General features: G+C 42.1%; 1 protein-coding gene across 1 annotated transcript in view; it reads left to right on the forward strand.

Annotated features, from left to right (window-relative positions):
- Nucleotides 1-15,968, forward strand: part of ARFGEF2 (ADP ribosylation factor guanine nucleotide exchange factor 2) — a 31,323-nt gene extending 15,355 nt beyond the window's left edge. The window contains 26 exon segments of the mRNA XM_027907133.1: nucleotides 13-318; nucleotides 1,008-1,119; nucleotides 1,698-1,903; nucleotides 2,799-2,883; nucleotides 2,977-3,148; nucleotides 3,373-3,524; nucleotides 3,712-3,840; nucleotides 4,169-4,327; nucleotides 5,495-5,642; nucleotides 6,562-6,661; nucleotides 7,381-7,421; nucleotides 7,499-7,668; nucleotides 8,284-8,435; nucleotides 8,582-8,754; nucleotides 9,168-9,328; nucleotides 10,088-10,218; nucleotides 10,333-10,462; nucleotides 10,909-11,044; nucleotides 11,863-12,001; nucleotides 12,091-12,145; nucleotides 12,384-12,498; nucleotides 12,771-12,901; nucleotides 13,056-13,224; nucleotides 13,582-13,720; nucleotides 14,763-14,880; nucleotides 15,358-15,968. Of these exon segments, the coding sequence (XP_027762934.1) occupies nucleotides 13-318; nucleotides 1,008-1,119; nucleotides 1,698-1,903; nucleotides 2,799-2,883; nucleotides 2,977-3,148; nucleotides 3,373-3,524; nucleotides 3,712-3,840; nucleotides 4,169-4,327; nucleotides 5,495-5,642; nucleotides 6,562-6,661; nucleotides 7,381-7,421; nucleotides 7,499-7,668; nucleotides 8,284-8,435; nucleotides 8,582-8,754; nucleotides 9,168-9,328; nucleotides 10,088-10,218; nucleotides 10,333-10,462; nucleotides 10,909-11,044; nucleotides 11,863-12,001; nucleotides 12,091-12,145; nucleotides 12,384-12,498; nucleotides 12,771-12,901; nucleotides 13,056-13,224; nucleotides 13,582-13,720; nucleotides 14,763-14,880; nucleotides 15,358-15,540 (3,712 nt within the window). The 3' untranslated portion in view covers nucleotides 15,541-15,968.

Consider the following 15,968-nt stretch of genomic DNA (forward strand, 5'->3'; position numbering starts at 1 on the left):
CCATATAGAGAGACTAATTTGTCTCATCAGTTTGTCCTTGTGTTTGTTCAGTGTTTAGAAGCTATTCAGCTCTTGGCTGAACAGGAAAACTTAAATCTTGCCTTGTTTATAACCAGGTTCATACAAACCATCTGAACAGGAAATGGCTGAAGGTAAATGCCTGGAGAGTGGAGGGAGACGGAGTAGTGTCAGTTCCTTGGACTCCACCGTGTCCTCAGGAGTTGGAAGTGTCGGTACTCAGACTGCTGTCCCAGATGACCCGGAGCAATTCGAAGTCATCAAGCAACAAAAGGAAATAATTGAACATGGGATAGAACTGTAAGCCCAGTATGACAGGAAAGCTAAAGCTCAGTAGTAAAAAAATGTGTACAACCATATTGTTTCTTATGGTCTCACACAGTCATACCTGTAGGGACACTTACAAATTGAACTTAGTGCTGAGGACTCTTGCCTGCTGTGGTCAAAAACCAGTGCTGGAGGCTGTTGTAGCTAAAAGGAATTCCATAAAATCTTGGATGGAGTGGAAGGTGTTTTCACAGCTTTCCTTTCTGCTGGCTCAGCTGCACAGAAATGTGTATGCCTAGAGACAAATTGGTTTGAGGGGCAGGGTTATCTTACAGATCTTACACCATTTGTTGTCTTTTATTGAAATAGAGTTTGGAAAATCATTGTCCAGCTATGCTTTACTTCTTTTAAATTAGTTTGAAGATCTTCATGTCTGTAAATGCTAGAAAAAGGTCTTGACCAGTGACATTTTTAAATGAGTTTTTCAGCAATAACTTAAAAGGTTGTCAGCAACTGAATGTATCTTAAGAGATAGAGCCTATGGTGGGATATAGGTGATAGATTTGTTGCACTTTCTTTGACTTCTTTTCTAACTAGAAAAAAAAGACATGGAGCTACAGCACAGAAGCTTTGGTTTATAAGGGCTCTGTAAAACTGAAACTCTATAGGCTGTGACATTTTTAATTGTATGTCTCAGTTTCCCCATGTTTTTGTCCGAATAGGTTTAATAAAAAACCGAAGAGGGGAATACAGTATCTACAGGAGCAGGGAATGCTTGGCACTACAGCTGAGGACCTGGCACAATTCTTGCACCAAGAGGAACGCCTCTGTTCTGTAAGATTGCTGCAGCATGAGATAATGAACACACTTGCCCCTCGTACCTTCTCCCCTGCCCCTGCTGTCTGTGTGCACTTTCTCTTTAGTGCCTGTCTTAGTAACGGAGCCTGAACGTGCAAGGCTTCTCGTGGAGACACTTAATGCCAGAGCTCCTGACTGTTGGTTGCTGTCCCAGGCTTTCTAGTAAAGTATTGTGTTACAATGAAGTGCTGGAGGGTTCCCCATAAATGGAATGGGCATTTCATCTGTCTCTGTGTTAGCAGCACACTCCCAGCACACAGGTATCATGTACTGCAGTGGCAAAGCCTTCTCTGCTGCTTGTGAACCCAGGCACAGCTCAGCTTTTGGCTCTGCAGCAATGCAGATCTTGCCCTTGGAAGTGAGGGAAGCAGGACTGTGCAGACTGAGGGCATGTCCAATGCCCCTGTCTCTTGCCACCCCTCCAAGGGCTGCTCTGCCCACTCAGTGAGGCGTGCCAGCCTTACAAAACTGAGCTGTGCAACTCCTGGGCTAGAAACCTTCTTGCAAAGCTGGCAGTTGGATTGCACAGTAACAACTGTCTCTTGTGTTTTTAGACTCAAGTAGGGGAATTTCTTGGGGAAAGCAACAAGTTTAACAAGGAGGTGATGTATGCCTACGTAGACCAGCTTGATTTCTGTGGAAAAGACTTTGTCTCTGCTCTGCGGATATTCCTGGAAGGTTTTCGTCTGCCGGGTGAAGCCCAGAAGATCGACAGATTAATGGAGAAGTTTGCTGCTAGATACATTGAGTGCAACCAACGGTAATTCACACCTTTGTGTTGGGCAAATGCCTGAAGAGCATTCCCTGCTGTGCTGTTTGGTGGCCCTTAGTGACAAGGGGTAACTTAAGCTCGTGTGAGGAGCAGATCTTGCTGCTGATCCCGGTGCTGAACCTCCTCAGCAGCTGGGCAAGATGGAAACCTTGGATAGGAAGTATATTGATCCTGGCATTTCCTTAAATCTTGTTACTGGAGAGGATTACCAGAAGGAATTGCTGGCAGAGGGAAGCCCTAAATGTGTGAAATTGTCTCTGTATTAGCTGTTCCATTTTTAAGCAGATGTAGATCAGTCAAGCATAAAAAACAGTAGAAGCAGTTGCTAAAATTAAAAATTCATGACATAAACAGCTAATATGACATTACAGTGTTTTTGCTTGCCCGTCAGATATGGAACAAAGTGTGGTATATGTTATTTGATACCAAATAGGCAAGGTTGCTGTTGTTCCTGATGTGATAAACTAGCACTGAAGTTTAGCTCCATGTCAGACTTAATTGATTCCCATTCCTTAGTCCAGGTGGTACATCACGGGGTTGGTTTTGTCATTCTTTAGGAAACACTGGGAGTGAAAATTAACCTGTTTTGTAACTTTTGTGGGATTACCCGAAGAAGGATAATGTATAATCTTTAGGGAATGTACTTGAAAATCTTGGTCACCACTAGTTTTTAGTATTGTAGAGGTGATGCTTTTTTTTTTTCCTTTTATTTGCATTTTAAACCATTTGGGGCTTGAGGTGTTTCTAACTGCTGGCTTCAGGCTTTGTTAGCACTGTGGTTGAATCCAGAGCACTTCTGGGTATTTTTCTTGCATGTAGAACTAGAGCGAATGGATTGAGGAACTGAGACTCTATAAACCTCTTCTGTTTTTTCCTCCCTCAGGCAAACACTATTTGCTAGTGCTGACACTGCCTATGTTTTGGCATACTCCATTATAATGCTGACTACAGACTTGCACAGTCCACAGGTAGAAATTTAAAAAGCCCAAACTTCCAGAAGTTCAAATCTCCCTGGAACTCGCATTCAAAATCTGATATCCAACTTCCATTCTTTTTTACAGGTAAAAAATAAAATGACAAAGGAGCAATACATTAAAATGAATCGAGGAATCAATGACAGTAAAGACCTGCCAGTAGAGTATTTATCCACAATCTATGAAGAAATAGAAGGAAAGAAAATCGCCATGAAAGAGACAAAAGAATACGCAATTACAACCAAGTGTAGCAAACCAAGTAAGAAGAACCTGTTTGCAAGTGTCCTGAATCAAAATAGGAAGAAAATTAATTTGCTTGAAAATTGAAATTGCAGCCTTTAGTATAAGGATAAAGAAACACTAAGTTATTAATTTATTTTTCAAGTTGGTGAGGGCTAGTTTTGTTTTTGGGGGCGGGAAACTAAGAAGATGAAGGTTTTTTTATCCATTTTTAGAGGCAGAATGACTGGGTGTTCCCCTCAGGTGTGGCCAACGAGAAGCAGCGGAGGTTGTTGTACAACTTGGAGATGGAGCAGATGGCCAAGACGGCCAAGGCCCTGATGGAGGCAGTGAGCCACGCCAAGGCACCTTTCACCAGTGCCACCCACCTGGACCACGTCAGGCCCATGTTCAAAGTGAGTGCCAGGTTCTCGCTGGAGCTTCGTCACCAGGAGCTTTAAGCATGGGAAAAAAAGTGAAAAATTATCTGAAGAGCTTGGTAATGCAACAGCTGGACTCTTTGGGTGTATTTGATTTCAGTGACCCAGTGTTTTGGGCTAAAATCGGAACAGACTTCTGAGCTTCCTTTCTTCCTCTCTTTAGCTCGTCTGGACTCCATTGCTGGCAGCTTACAGTGTTGGCTTGCAGAACTGTGATGACACAGAGGTTGCATCTCTGTGTTTGGAAGGAATACGCTGTGCCATTAGGATAGCCTGTATCTTTGGAATGCAGGTTGGTACCGGACTTAGCCTGGGACTTGCTAAGAGTTCTGGGAGGCAGCTGAAGAATCACAACCAGCTTATATTTAGAAGATGAATTGTCTCATCTGCTTTCTTGAAATGGTAAAAGATCTTGATATAATCAAGTTTTTTTCAACTTTGCTTTCCTTTTTATTTGCTGAGTCTTCTATTAAGAGCGTTTGCTAACTGGCATCCTGCTCTCCGTTAACTGAAAGGTGTTCTGATAGTGCCAGCTATCCATGGAAGGAAAATTGTGTAGGCAAGTTACTTTCTCTGCTTCTTCAGGGTCTGATGATGATGCCTGTTTCTCTGTCTCGTAGCTTGAACGAGATGCTTATGTACAGGCCCTTGCTCGATTTTCCTTGTTGACTGCCAGTTCCAGCATTACAGAAATGAAGCAGAAGAACATTGATACCATTAAGACACTCATTACAGTTGCTCACACAGATGGCAACTATCTCGGGAATTCTTGGCATGAGGTAAATATTGTTTAGGTTAAATAGTAAACTGTGGTGTCCTTTGTAAACCTGCAGGATATTTTTTTCTTCTATCAGCTCCCAGAATCCTCAGGAAAATGTGGAAGAAGTGCATTATATTGTTAGTGGGATTTTTGATATAAATGTTTGTGCATATACACACACACACACATATAAAAAATAATGCACTGCTGTTTTTCTGAAAGACCCTGTAGAGATTGTGTGACAATACAGTAATTTTTGAGGGTGTGTTTGATATGAAGTTAAAAAAATATTAAAAATGTTAATTGGCTCCAGAGAATTCTGCACATCAGCTACTGTATTCTTGTTCATGGAAACAAAAATATTCTAGTTCACAGGTCTGTGTGCAGTGTTTGACAACATTACTCCTAAGAGCATGAAAAATTAGGACTGAAGTAATTTGGTTGGGGATAGGTAAGGAGAGGCTCTCAGCATCATAGGTATTTTTAAAGAGCTCCTGGAAAATAGGCTTTAATGAGCTCTAAATGTGTGCTGCTGCTGAAAGGGGCATTCCTGCTGCATGATGTTCTCTGGCACCAGTCTTGGGCTACGTGGTACGAGCCAAAAGGTGCTACAGCTGACAGTGCCTCGGACCTGGCTCAGAGCGCACCCTGCCAAGTGCCTGTGCCAGGCCAAAGATGTGGTGGGGGCAGGGAGGAGGAGGGAAAAGATGGGGAATTTTGTGCTGATGGCTGATTGACAGCATGAGCATTTATGCTGTCTAGGTTGGACCATCATTACTTTAAGTGGTGATGGCTGCAATGGTTCTAGTCTGTTCATCTCTCTGGAGGTGAATGATGGACATTGAAGTCTCTAGAAGATCAGCTCCAAGTTGTTTATAGTCTTAATGCTGTGAGAAGTAATAAAAAGGTTTCCTGTAGTAGTTAGGGGTCCAAGTTAGATTTTTGGGCACTGTTTATTTTATTCTTGTACTGGAATGATTCATGGTGGCTGATCTTAAATGAATTACTCAACCTAATTTTCAGTTTTATTGGTAACATTTCAGCTACGTCAAAGCTGTTGTCGGGTCAAAGTTGTTCTAAAGGTTGGAGAACCTGGAAAGGTTATAAATATTAAATATATATGTCTACTAGGAATGAAAATATGGTGGTGTCCAAAAACACAATGTTTAATTTCTTTTGGTTGTAGATCTTGAAATGTATTAGCCAGCTGGAACTGGCCCAGCTCATAGGAACTGGCGTGAAAACTCGGTATTTGTCTGGCTCTGGGCGTGAGAGGGAAGGCAGCATTAAGGGCTATGCCTCTGCAGGGGAGGAGTTTATGGGCCTGGGATTAGGTAAGATGATTAATCCTGGACTTCACAAAGGTGCACATGTCAATGAAGTAGGATGGCTAAGAATACTCAGTGTTACAAGATATTCAAATATATTTACTTACTTCCAGAGGAAGCTGTATTGGATTAATGAACCTTAAAAAAAAAAAAAAAAAAGAAAAAAGGCAAGCAAGTATGTATTTCAAGATGTGTTTATAATTGCCAAATCTGCTCCAACTTTGGAATTGGATTAAACTATTTAACAACTCCTCCAGATTTATTTGTTGGAATGTACTGTTTTCAAAACTGTTTTACCACACTATGTCATGGTTTTGTTACAAGTATTATCAGTTATTTCTTTTTATGCTCAGTTTTTAATAGTAAGCCATTTATCTTTAGGAATCAATAGATGTTTCAATGATTGATAATTGGTTTTCTGAAGGAATTTCTGATCTCTGCATGTTGGGCTTGCTGTTCCCGTTCTTGTTTCTTGCACATACTGCAGAAACAACAAACCTTAGATTCTAGGCTGTAAATTAAAGGGACAAGGCAGGTTGCCTTAATCTTTGGAAAACCATTAAGGAAACATTTTAATTTGAAAATACTCTGCAGTAGATGATATATGTGATGATGATGATGAATACAGAACTGTCCCTGGCATTAACTACTTGTAGCTGACTTATAATTCCTATTTTAAAAGAATATTTTATGATTTCCAGTTTTATTAACAGCATCATTATCATCATTATCATCTTTACTTAATAAACATGATGTTTAACCTTATCTGGCACAGACCTGGCAAGGGCACCATCTGCTTCCTATAAATGACATGGTAACTGGAAGCAGTAGTCACTTCTCTTTGTCTACTTGTTTAATGTTGGGGTTAATATCAAGTCACGATTTCATGACGCTAAATGCAGATTTTTAATGGCTTTTATTGAAGGGAACCTGGTTGGGAGTGGGGCTGATAAACGGCACATGGCGAGCATCCAGGAGTCCGTGGGGGAGACCAGCTCCCAGAGCGTGGTGGTGGCAGTAGACAGGTACTGAGAATGTAACCTCTGCACTCTTTTCTAAATCGTTATCTTTGTTGACTCCCTTCTGAAGTGTTGTCTAAAGATGTGCTTGTGTTGGAACTGGACTTCTTAATAACTACTGAAATTCTTGTGCGAGTCTGTAGAGTTACACATGTGGGCTTGCAGCATTTATTCTAACAAATGTGTCTGTTACCACATCAAAGTCCAAAAGATTTGGGACCACTCTCAGTGGTCTGAACTCCTCTTGAAACTGAACAGCTGAAGGGGGAGAAGGGACAACCTTAGTCTTCCTTCAGTCTGTTTTGACAGCCACTGCTGACCGTATTCCCAGACCTTGTTAAGATCCAGCAGGTGGCTGGCATCCAAGTCTTGCAGCAAAACTTTCTTAATGTCTTTTTATTGCCCCCGTGAAATTTAACATGCTGTCACCCAAATGAGTGTTGCAGCATTACTTGCTCTGGATAAAATGGTGAGCCTGTGCCTGTTCCTGCAGCAGAACATGAGCACAGGACACTGTGACTTGGAGCGGGGAAGAGAATGTTGAGAGTAAGGGGAAGGGCATAAACTGCTGCCAAGGAGTATGAATAAAACAGTTGCAGAGTTCATGGCATGGGGGATTGTGAAGTACCCCCAGGAGATGTGCTGACCTCTTTCTATAACACTAGGATGTGTTTGACTCTTGTGGGCGCGCAGCTGAAACTCCAACTCGTTTCTTTGTTCCGTAGGATATTTACAGGCTCGACCCGGCTGGATGGGAACGCCATAGGTACGTAGTGACCAGCAGGGGGTCACAGGGGCCCTGCAGTGGAACCCCTGGGCTCACAGCAGGCCTCTCCTGTGCAGTGGACTTTGTGCGGTGGCTCTGTGCCGTGTCCATGGACGAACTGGCTTCCCCGCACCACCCTCGCATGTTCAGCCTGCAGAAGATCGTGGAGATCTCCTATTACAACATGAACCGCATCAGGCTGCAGTGGTCCAGGATCTGGCACGTGATTGGAGATCACTTCAATAAGGTAATTGTTAAAATCGAGTTACAGAACGTACATGAATAGTAGGATTTCTTTAATCAGCTTTTTCCTTCTGTGTCCTTTATGGCTTAAGCTGTGATACTGAAAAAAAAAAAAAGTTCCATTCAAGGCACCTACAGGAAGCACCTATTTAAAAATCTAAAGTGTATAAATAGAAATGGACACGTTTCTGGTAATGATCTTTAATCACTTGTCATTTTGTATTTGTAATTTTTCTTTGTCTTGTCTTTCTGAACAAATGCTGAGTTAGTTTCCTCTAAAATGTGCTCAGATGATCCTGGAACAACAGTTGTTTTCCCTGGCAACCAAACCATGTTTGGGTAGGATTTTTTTAACCTAAAATTTTTATTTTATTATTTTTTAGCATCTAGCTGGCTATTATAGTTCTGCATTGTTGTATACAAAATCCACAGGTCTGTTTAGATGGATCAAATCACAGAAAATCTCCTTCAAAGAGGAACCTCCTATTTCCTAAATATCTGAACACTAGAAAGTGCCAGTGATTTTTAGGGGGCTGAGATGGAACTGGAATGATGGCTCTGTTACTCATATAAGTGATACATGAGCTGATAAGTGTTTGAAACTATGCTTTTCTCCTAGGTTGGGTGTAACCCTAATGAAGATGTCGCCATCTTTGCCGTAGACTCATTAAGGCAGCTGTCAATGAAGTTTCTTGAGAAGGGAGAGTTGGCCAACTTCCGCTTCCAGAAGGACTTCCTAAGGCCTTTTGAGCATATTATGAAGAAAAACAGGTGTGAGGCACTGCAACCTGTGCTTTGTCTTTCCTTAGTCCTGCTTAAGGCTGTCACTGGGTGTGGGTCAGGTGGTTGAGTGCTGGAAGTGGGGCAGTTGCTTTGTGCCAGTGTTAAGCCTTGCTTTCCTTTGTATTTCTTTGAAGATCTCCGACTATTCGGGACATGGTGATACGCTGCATTGCTCAGATGGTGAACTCTCAAGCTGGGAACATTCGTTCAGGCTGGAAAAATATCTTTGCAGTCTTTCATCAAGCAGCATCAGACCACGATGGGAATATCGTGGAGCTGGCCTTCCAGACTACAGCACACATAGTTAGTAAGTAGTGCTTGACAGATTCAAGTACCCAAATTACCTTTGCTGCTGTGAGGCTGCTTTAAAGGGCTCACCTGAATAAGCCAGTTGCATTTCCAGGCAAATAAACACAAGAACTTGCAGCCAGATTGTTTAACTCTGCAGCTGGGTCATGCCCTTTAAGTTTCACATTTGCTATGAACAGGAAAAACTAGATACAGATATTGTGCTGTAGAACTTTGGAATGCAGTTGGTGGGGTGGGATTGGGAAGAATGCAAGAGAAGGCAAAGAACCACATTAAATGTAGAAGATCTGGTCTTTCTTACAGGTTTATCCTGTAGTGTGTACCATGGTTGTCATGTCTATATCAGTGCAATTTATCTATGGATTTCAATACAACTAAATTTTAAGATGTGCATTTGTTTGTTCTTTACAGCAAATATTTTCCAGCAGCATTTTCCAGCAGCAATTGACTCATTTCAGGATGCAGTAAAATGCCTCTCTGAGTTTGCCTGTAACGTTGCCTTCCCGGACACCAGCATGGAGGCCATCAGGCTTATTCGCTACTGTGCAAAATACGTCTCAGAGAGACCACAGGTATACTGGAATTGTTACCCTTGTGCATTCTCACTCTCTCTTCTACTGGTAAACAGAGACTAATCTTATTTCCAAGAGTGAGCTTTCAGACTTAAACTTCAACTGCAAGTGTTTGTATTAAAAGCTTATTCGGACGTAGGAGTAATTTTGGTATTATGTAAGCAGTAAACAAGGGCTAATTAAAAAATGTGAAGTCTTATAAGTCCAGATTGGAAGTAACTGAATGAAGTGGTCCTTGTTTGTTTTTTTGGTGTTTTTGTAGTGTTAGGATGGCCTGAAAAGCAATACCTCTTGTTCTGTCACCCTAATTCTGCCTAGTTTAATTGGTTACAAACTTGCATATTTTTTTACATCAGTCTATTGTGTGAATGCTGAATATAATAATCACTTGGCTGAAGAGACCCTGGAGTTCATTGCAGTTGCATTCAGGATGTCAGAGAAGTGTAGAACTGGTTTCTGCCAATTTTAGATTTCCTTGTTACCTATATTTATATGACAGTTGTCTATCCTGGTTAAAGATAACTTGTAAGGCCTTTAGCTGGACTGAAGTAAAACAGATTGAAGTGTTTATTTTCATATATTTTTCCAGTATATTTGCAAATAGTTACATTTATATTTTACAGGATTCGAGAGTTGCAGTCGGAACTAAGCTAACTTTCCGAGTCTGTCTGTGCCACTACTAATATCTAAATCTGTCACATTTAAAGATCTTTTAAGATTGTTGCTTTTAAAACTTCTTTTTTCCTGCCCATCTTGAAGGTTTTAAGAGAATACACAAGCGATGACATGAATGTGGCTCCCGGAGACAGAGTATGGGTCAGAGGATGGTTTCCCATTTTATTTGAACTTTCTTGTATCATCAATCGTTGCAAATTAGATGTTCGGACAAGGTAATAAAGCTTTTATCTTTTTCCATTTATTTTTTTTTTTAAATTCAGTTAGTAAAGACATCATTGGAACTCATTGTAACAGCTGTTCCTTTAATTGTTTGGGTTTGTTTGTAGAGGCTTAACGGTGATGTTTGAAATCATGAAGAGTTACGGGCATACCTTTGAAAAGCACTGGTGGCAAGATCTGTTCAGAATTGTGTTTCGGATTTTTGATAATATGAAACTCCCTGAACAACAAACAGAGGTAAAACCAAAAAAAAACCTCAAAGCAAGCACTTTTTAGAGTTGTGCTTTTAAGGACTCACACAACCAAGACAGCAGTTTGTATGGTTTGTCTTGTCAGTGTATTGCCACCCCGTAGTGCCCCAGCCTTTACGACACGTTTTGTGTTCTGTCGAGTTCTGTGGCGTGAATGAAACTTGTCACAGTGTCCAGTGACCTCTCTTTGTGTTCTGTCTGATTATTTTCAAGGGGAGTGTTCTCTGTTGTGAACATGTGCAGTTTTCTGAGCTGTGCTCATGAGGCCACCTAAGAGCTTCTGACAAGACACCTGCAGTCATGAGGCTTTAGTTTTATCTGGGTTCTCCTCCTCCCCTCAGAGGCCGAGTCTTTGGTTGAGCAGCCAGGTATAAGCCAAGTCATCATGGAGGATCCCACATAAACCCAAAGGTTTTCCGTTCTCTCCCCCAGAAATCCGAGTGGATGACCACGACGTGCAACCACGCTCTCTATGCCATCTGCGACGTGTTCACCCAGTTCTACGAGGCTTTGCACGAGATCCTCCTTCCTGACATACTGGCACAGCTACACTGGTGTGTAAAACAAGGTACCTTATTTACTTGTATCTCTTGATTAAATCTATTTCTAAATGTTCACTATTCAAGGAGGGGAAAAGGTACCTGAATTTGGGAAGAATAGAAGCTACCGTTGGGGGCAAAGTGTTATGCATGATGAAATATCTTGAATATTTGAGCCCCAACCTATTTAATGAGTTAGGCAGCTCTTCTGTTACTGTGGTCATAATGTGCTTGTGATGTTACTGTGACACAGGAAAGGCTTTTGGAGGGTTATGTTTATCTTCTGAGCCTTCTGCCAACAACTTTCTCAGTTTGACTGCAGGGATATGTTAACTCCTTTATTTATACACATAGGTATTTCCATACATTCTGGGTTTTTTTCTTTTTTCCTTTTTTCTCATTGTACCTTTCCCCCCTTCTCCCACCCATCAAGTGCTTTCAAATACAACTTCCTGAAGAACATGTTTTCTTTCAGGCTCCAACTCCTACACCTGAAATCCTGCATGTTGGCAGCATGGAATCTGGGGGGATGATCTTGCAGGAAACCATAAGTTTATAATTGCTGCTTTTCCTTCCTTTGTCTCTCACTGTGTGCTTCCTTTCTGCTTCTGTCCTTTCCTTTGTCTTCCCCGGTAGGATTTCCATCTTGTGAAGGTTGAAACTATTTTTTATTCAGTAGGTTCTTCAGCTTGATATTGTTGTAACATGCTTTACAGGTAGGCTTTGAGCCAAGACACCATGCATTTCACAGTGCTGGTATAAATTGTTAATGGAGCAGTAGTAGGGAATGCCTAATTTTTCACTGATATTGTAGATGTTGGTAAATATGGAATGTTTCTTTTCACAGAGAATGAGCAGTTGGCACGATCCGGTACAAACTGCCTGGAAAACCTGGTAATACTCAATGGACAGAAATTCAGCCCTGAAGTCTGGGGCCAGACGTGCAATTGTATGCTAGAAATCTTCAAAACAACTATTCCTCACGTGTAAGTTCATAAATTTGATTCTTAGACTAATACCCAATTCCAGAGCAACAATATTTACCTTGTTTGTTTGGTTTTTTTGCTCTGTGAAGCTTGCTGACGTGGAGGCCTGTGGGAATGGAGGAAGATTCAGCTGAAAAACACTTGGTAAGAGTTAATTCAGGGCAATAAACTGACTTCTTTAAAGGGTTTGTGTTAGGTCAGCTTTTGTAGTCAAATACACTGGGCAAGGAATTGGCAGTATTTGGTGTCATTGTAAAAAAGGGATGTAAAGAATGGATTCAGGAAGCCTTTGAATCAAAGATGAGTGAAGTCATCTAAAAACGGGTAGCTGGTTGAGGGTTAGTGTTTTGGATTGCTGGAATTGCTCTGCATTCTCTTCTAGGATTTGGACCTAGATCATCAGTCTTTAAGCAGCATGGATAAAAATGCTTCTGAAAGAGGACAAAGTCAATATTCAAATCCAACAGATGAGAGCTGGAAAGGTGGTCCTTATACAAGTAAGGAGAACGGACAAGCTTTTTTTCAATGCATTTTTATAGCCAGTCTTAGTTCACTTCTGTAGTTCTGTACAGAAAGTTTTGGGGCAGTTAAACTTGGGGTTCATCTTTGCAGCTTGTGCTTATGCTCTGCAGAGAGATTTTCTCTTTAGAAGATAATTGACAGCATCACTAACTATCAAAATGCTAACGGCAGTGTCCTGTTTTGTTAGCCTGTTGTAAGTGAAGTGGTGTGAGTTGCTTCTGAAACTTGTGTTGCTCCATTTCATTAGACCAGAAACTGTTTGCTGGCCTCCTTATCAAGTGTGTGGTGCAGCTGGAGTTGATACAGACCATTGATAACATAGTGTTCTATCCAGCAACAAGCAAGAAGGAGGATGCTGAGCACATGGCTGCAGCTCAGGTACCATCAGACTTATCTGTGACCTTGTTGTGGCAGTAAAATACAAACTATGGAATGCTCTGATGTGTATTTTCAAAATAGTCTCTTCCTTTTTTAAATGAGATTTGGAGTTGGTGTGGGTCATGGCATGTGCTCTCTCTCCCCTGCCCCTTAGCGAGACGCGCTGGATGCAGATATCCACATTGACACGGAGGACCAGGGAATGTACAAACACATGTCTTCTCATCACCTCTTCAAGTTACTGGATTGTCTGCAAGAGTCTCATTCATTTTCAAAAGCCTTTAACTCAAATTACGAGCAGCGAACTGTGTTATGGAGAGCAGGTGAGGCTTTTGTTTTTATTTGATAAAAATGCTGAGCTCCACTTCAGCTTTAACTATTGCAACACAAGAGTGTGACTTGCAATAACCTCTGTGGTTCAGCTGAAGGTTGCATGCTTTTGTTTGCTAAATTATCTGCTTTGTTTGATTAAAGTAGAGCTACACAGCTAGTACTGCTGTAGTAAAATGTCCTTATAAATAGATCAGGTCTCAATCAAAATCAAAGAGGAGGCAATAAATACTATCTGGAAAAGAAACTGTTACTAGTCACTAATGCAGGTAGTGAGGATAAACTTTATTTTTGGCCAGTAACTCCAAATGTGAATGTTCCCTCTCTTCTTCTGTGGGATTGATCTCTAGGGTTCAAGGGTAAATCAAAACCCAATCTCTTAAAACAAGAGACCAGCAGCTTGGCGTGCTGCTTGAGGATCCTGTTCCGGATGTACGTGGATGAAAGCCGGCGGGACTCCTGGGATGTGGTTCAGCAGCGACTGCTCAGGTAGGAGAGCCTGGGGACAAGGGGTGTTCCCCCTCAGCCACCACAACCCAGCACGGGGATAAGGGGCTCAGTCTGCAAAGATGACCATGGATAGACAGATAGAGCCACTATTAATTAATTTAGCAGCAAGGAAGCAATCTGCCTGAACAAAGGAAGCACCTTCTTGCCTGGCATAGGCTTTTCTTTATAGAAGTGATGGTGTCTGAATATGTTTCCCACCCGAGTCCACAGTGATAGTCAGAGGTATAATAGGATACAGTAATCTAAAAAGAATGCAGTATAAGCTGCTGCATACCTGGAATTTAAACAAATGTAGAAAATCATGCTAAATAAATATGAAAAGGTATTTGGATGGGTTGTTGGTACATAAAAGTTCAAATTACTGATCTCTGATCAAATATGAAGATCTTCCAAACCTGCTATTGGCAGTAATGCAGTGGATTCTGATCTACCAGCATCTGTGGACATGTTAATCTGCTTAGCGTGTAAAAGGGAAGATTTCATTCCTTCTTTAATTAAGAGTGTCCTAAAATAGCCATAGTAAGTGGTACAGTTTGTACCTTGTGTTTACTGTCTGCAGCAGAGACAAAAAATGTATTAATACAATAATAATTCCTCTGTAATCTGTGACGCTGAGCTCTGCAGATCTTTATTCAACCAGCCTAGATTTGGAGAGAGAGCTCTCCCACGGTGCTGTTGCTTCAGCTGTCCCAATATGAGGGTCAGGAAATAGTGTTTGCAGGTTGAAGGTGACAGCACTTCAATTACAAAATGTTTATTGGGCAAATCAGGCTTTTCTGTCTCTGTCTCCATGATTCTCTGTTGCCAACATGAAAAGTATTTTTAGCTATCTGGAGCAACTCCTGTAACAGAACAGACAAAACAAATTTATGTAGTTAAAGTTGTTGCGTGTGATTAAAAACTTTACCATTGAAGTGCATCTTGCTTGAAAACAAGATACACTGAGAGGATAAACTGCATGTTATAAAAAACTTTATAAGTGTTTTCTTTATGGTTTGTGTGAACTGTGCCCTCTCTCCAGTGTGTGCAGTGAAGCCCTGGCATATTTTATTACTGTCAACTCAGAAAGCCACAGAGAAGCCTGGACCAATCTCCTGCTGTTGCTCTTAACAAAAACACTAAAAATCAGTGATGACAAGGTAAGAAGGAGCTGGAAGTCATGTCTGTTTGTGTTCAGGTATTTTTTTTTTTTGTTCCTGCTTCAGTCTGAGTTCAGTCTCCAGTCCTATCCATGCTGGAAGTGGCAGTTCCTCGTGGTGAGTGCTCTCCTCACAGCAGAGCAGTGGCAGCCCTGCTGTGTGCAGGCAGTCAGCATTTGGGAATGGGGCTGCATCCCAGAAATCCTCAGCTGTGTGGGAATGGGGATAGAATTACTGAAGAGCTTTCATGTAGAAGCACAGTGACTGTGCAGTAACGGATGGGCTTGTGCCGTGTTACAGCTGCGTGGGAATGGGGGAGGGAATCTCACCACTGTGAAACTGGAATTCCAGTTCCCTGACAGTGATGGCAGGAGTAATGCCTGGTGTGCCACCACACTGGTGTAGCTGTGAGCGTGGAAAACCTCCGTGTGTCCCCGTGGCGACGGAGAATAACGCTGTGGTTTGTGTGTTGGGCAGTTCCGGGCGCACGCGGCCACCTACTACCCGTACCTGTGCGAGCTCATGCAGTTCGACCTGATCCCCGAGCTCCGCGCCGTGCTCAGGAAGTTCTTCCTGCGCATCGGGGTCGTGTTCAACATCTGCGTGACGGGGGAGCCCGGACGGACAGCGGGTGGGAGCTCGCCCTCCTGCTGGCCCTGAGCAGGGCTGCTGCTCCGGCCTGTACACAGAGCTGCGCTCCTGAGATGGATTGAAGCGGACGGGGAAAAAATGGGAGCCTGGCGTATCACCACGGCAGCAAGTGACGCTTACCACAGTGGCATTTGGGGACGAGGAAAATAATCCTGTTCTGTCCATCCTACAAAGCTGTCGGCAGTTTTATTTAAATGATTGCTTACAGTAGGTGTGCAGTCTCTTTGTTTCAATGCTCGTCATCTTCACGATCTGGTCTCTCTCTTCCGGTCTTTTATCCGCTGCTCGGCCCTGCATCCCAGCTAGAGCTGATAAATCAGTTGGATCTCTCCACTGAAATTATGCCCCTTGGAAGTAATGACTGTAGTTGTGTAGCCTTGTGATGTTGGCACGTGTGTTCATAATAAACTTGACTGCAGTGGCCAAGGACCACCTGA

This window comes from Empidonax traillii, unplaced genomic scaffold, assembly GCF_003031625.1.
Source record: "Empidonax traillii isolate 1590-97213 ecotype Southwest subspecies unplaced genomic scaffold, ASM303162v1 scaffold1404:size115710, whole genome shotgun sequence".
NCBI lineage: Eukaryota > Metazoa > Chordata > Aves > Passeriformes > Tyrannidae > Empidonax > Empidonax traillii.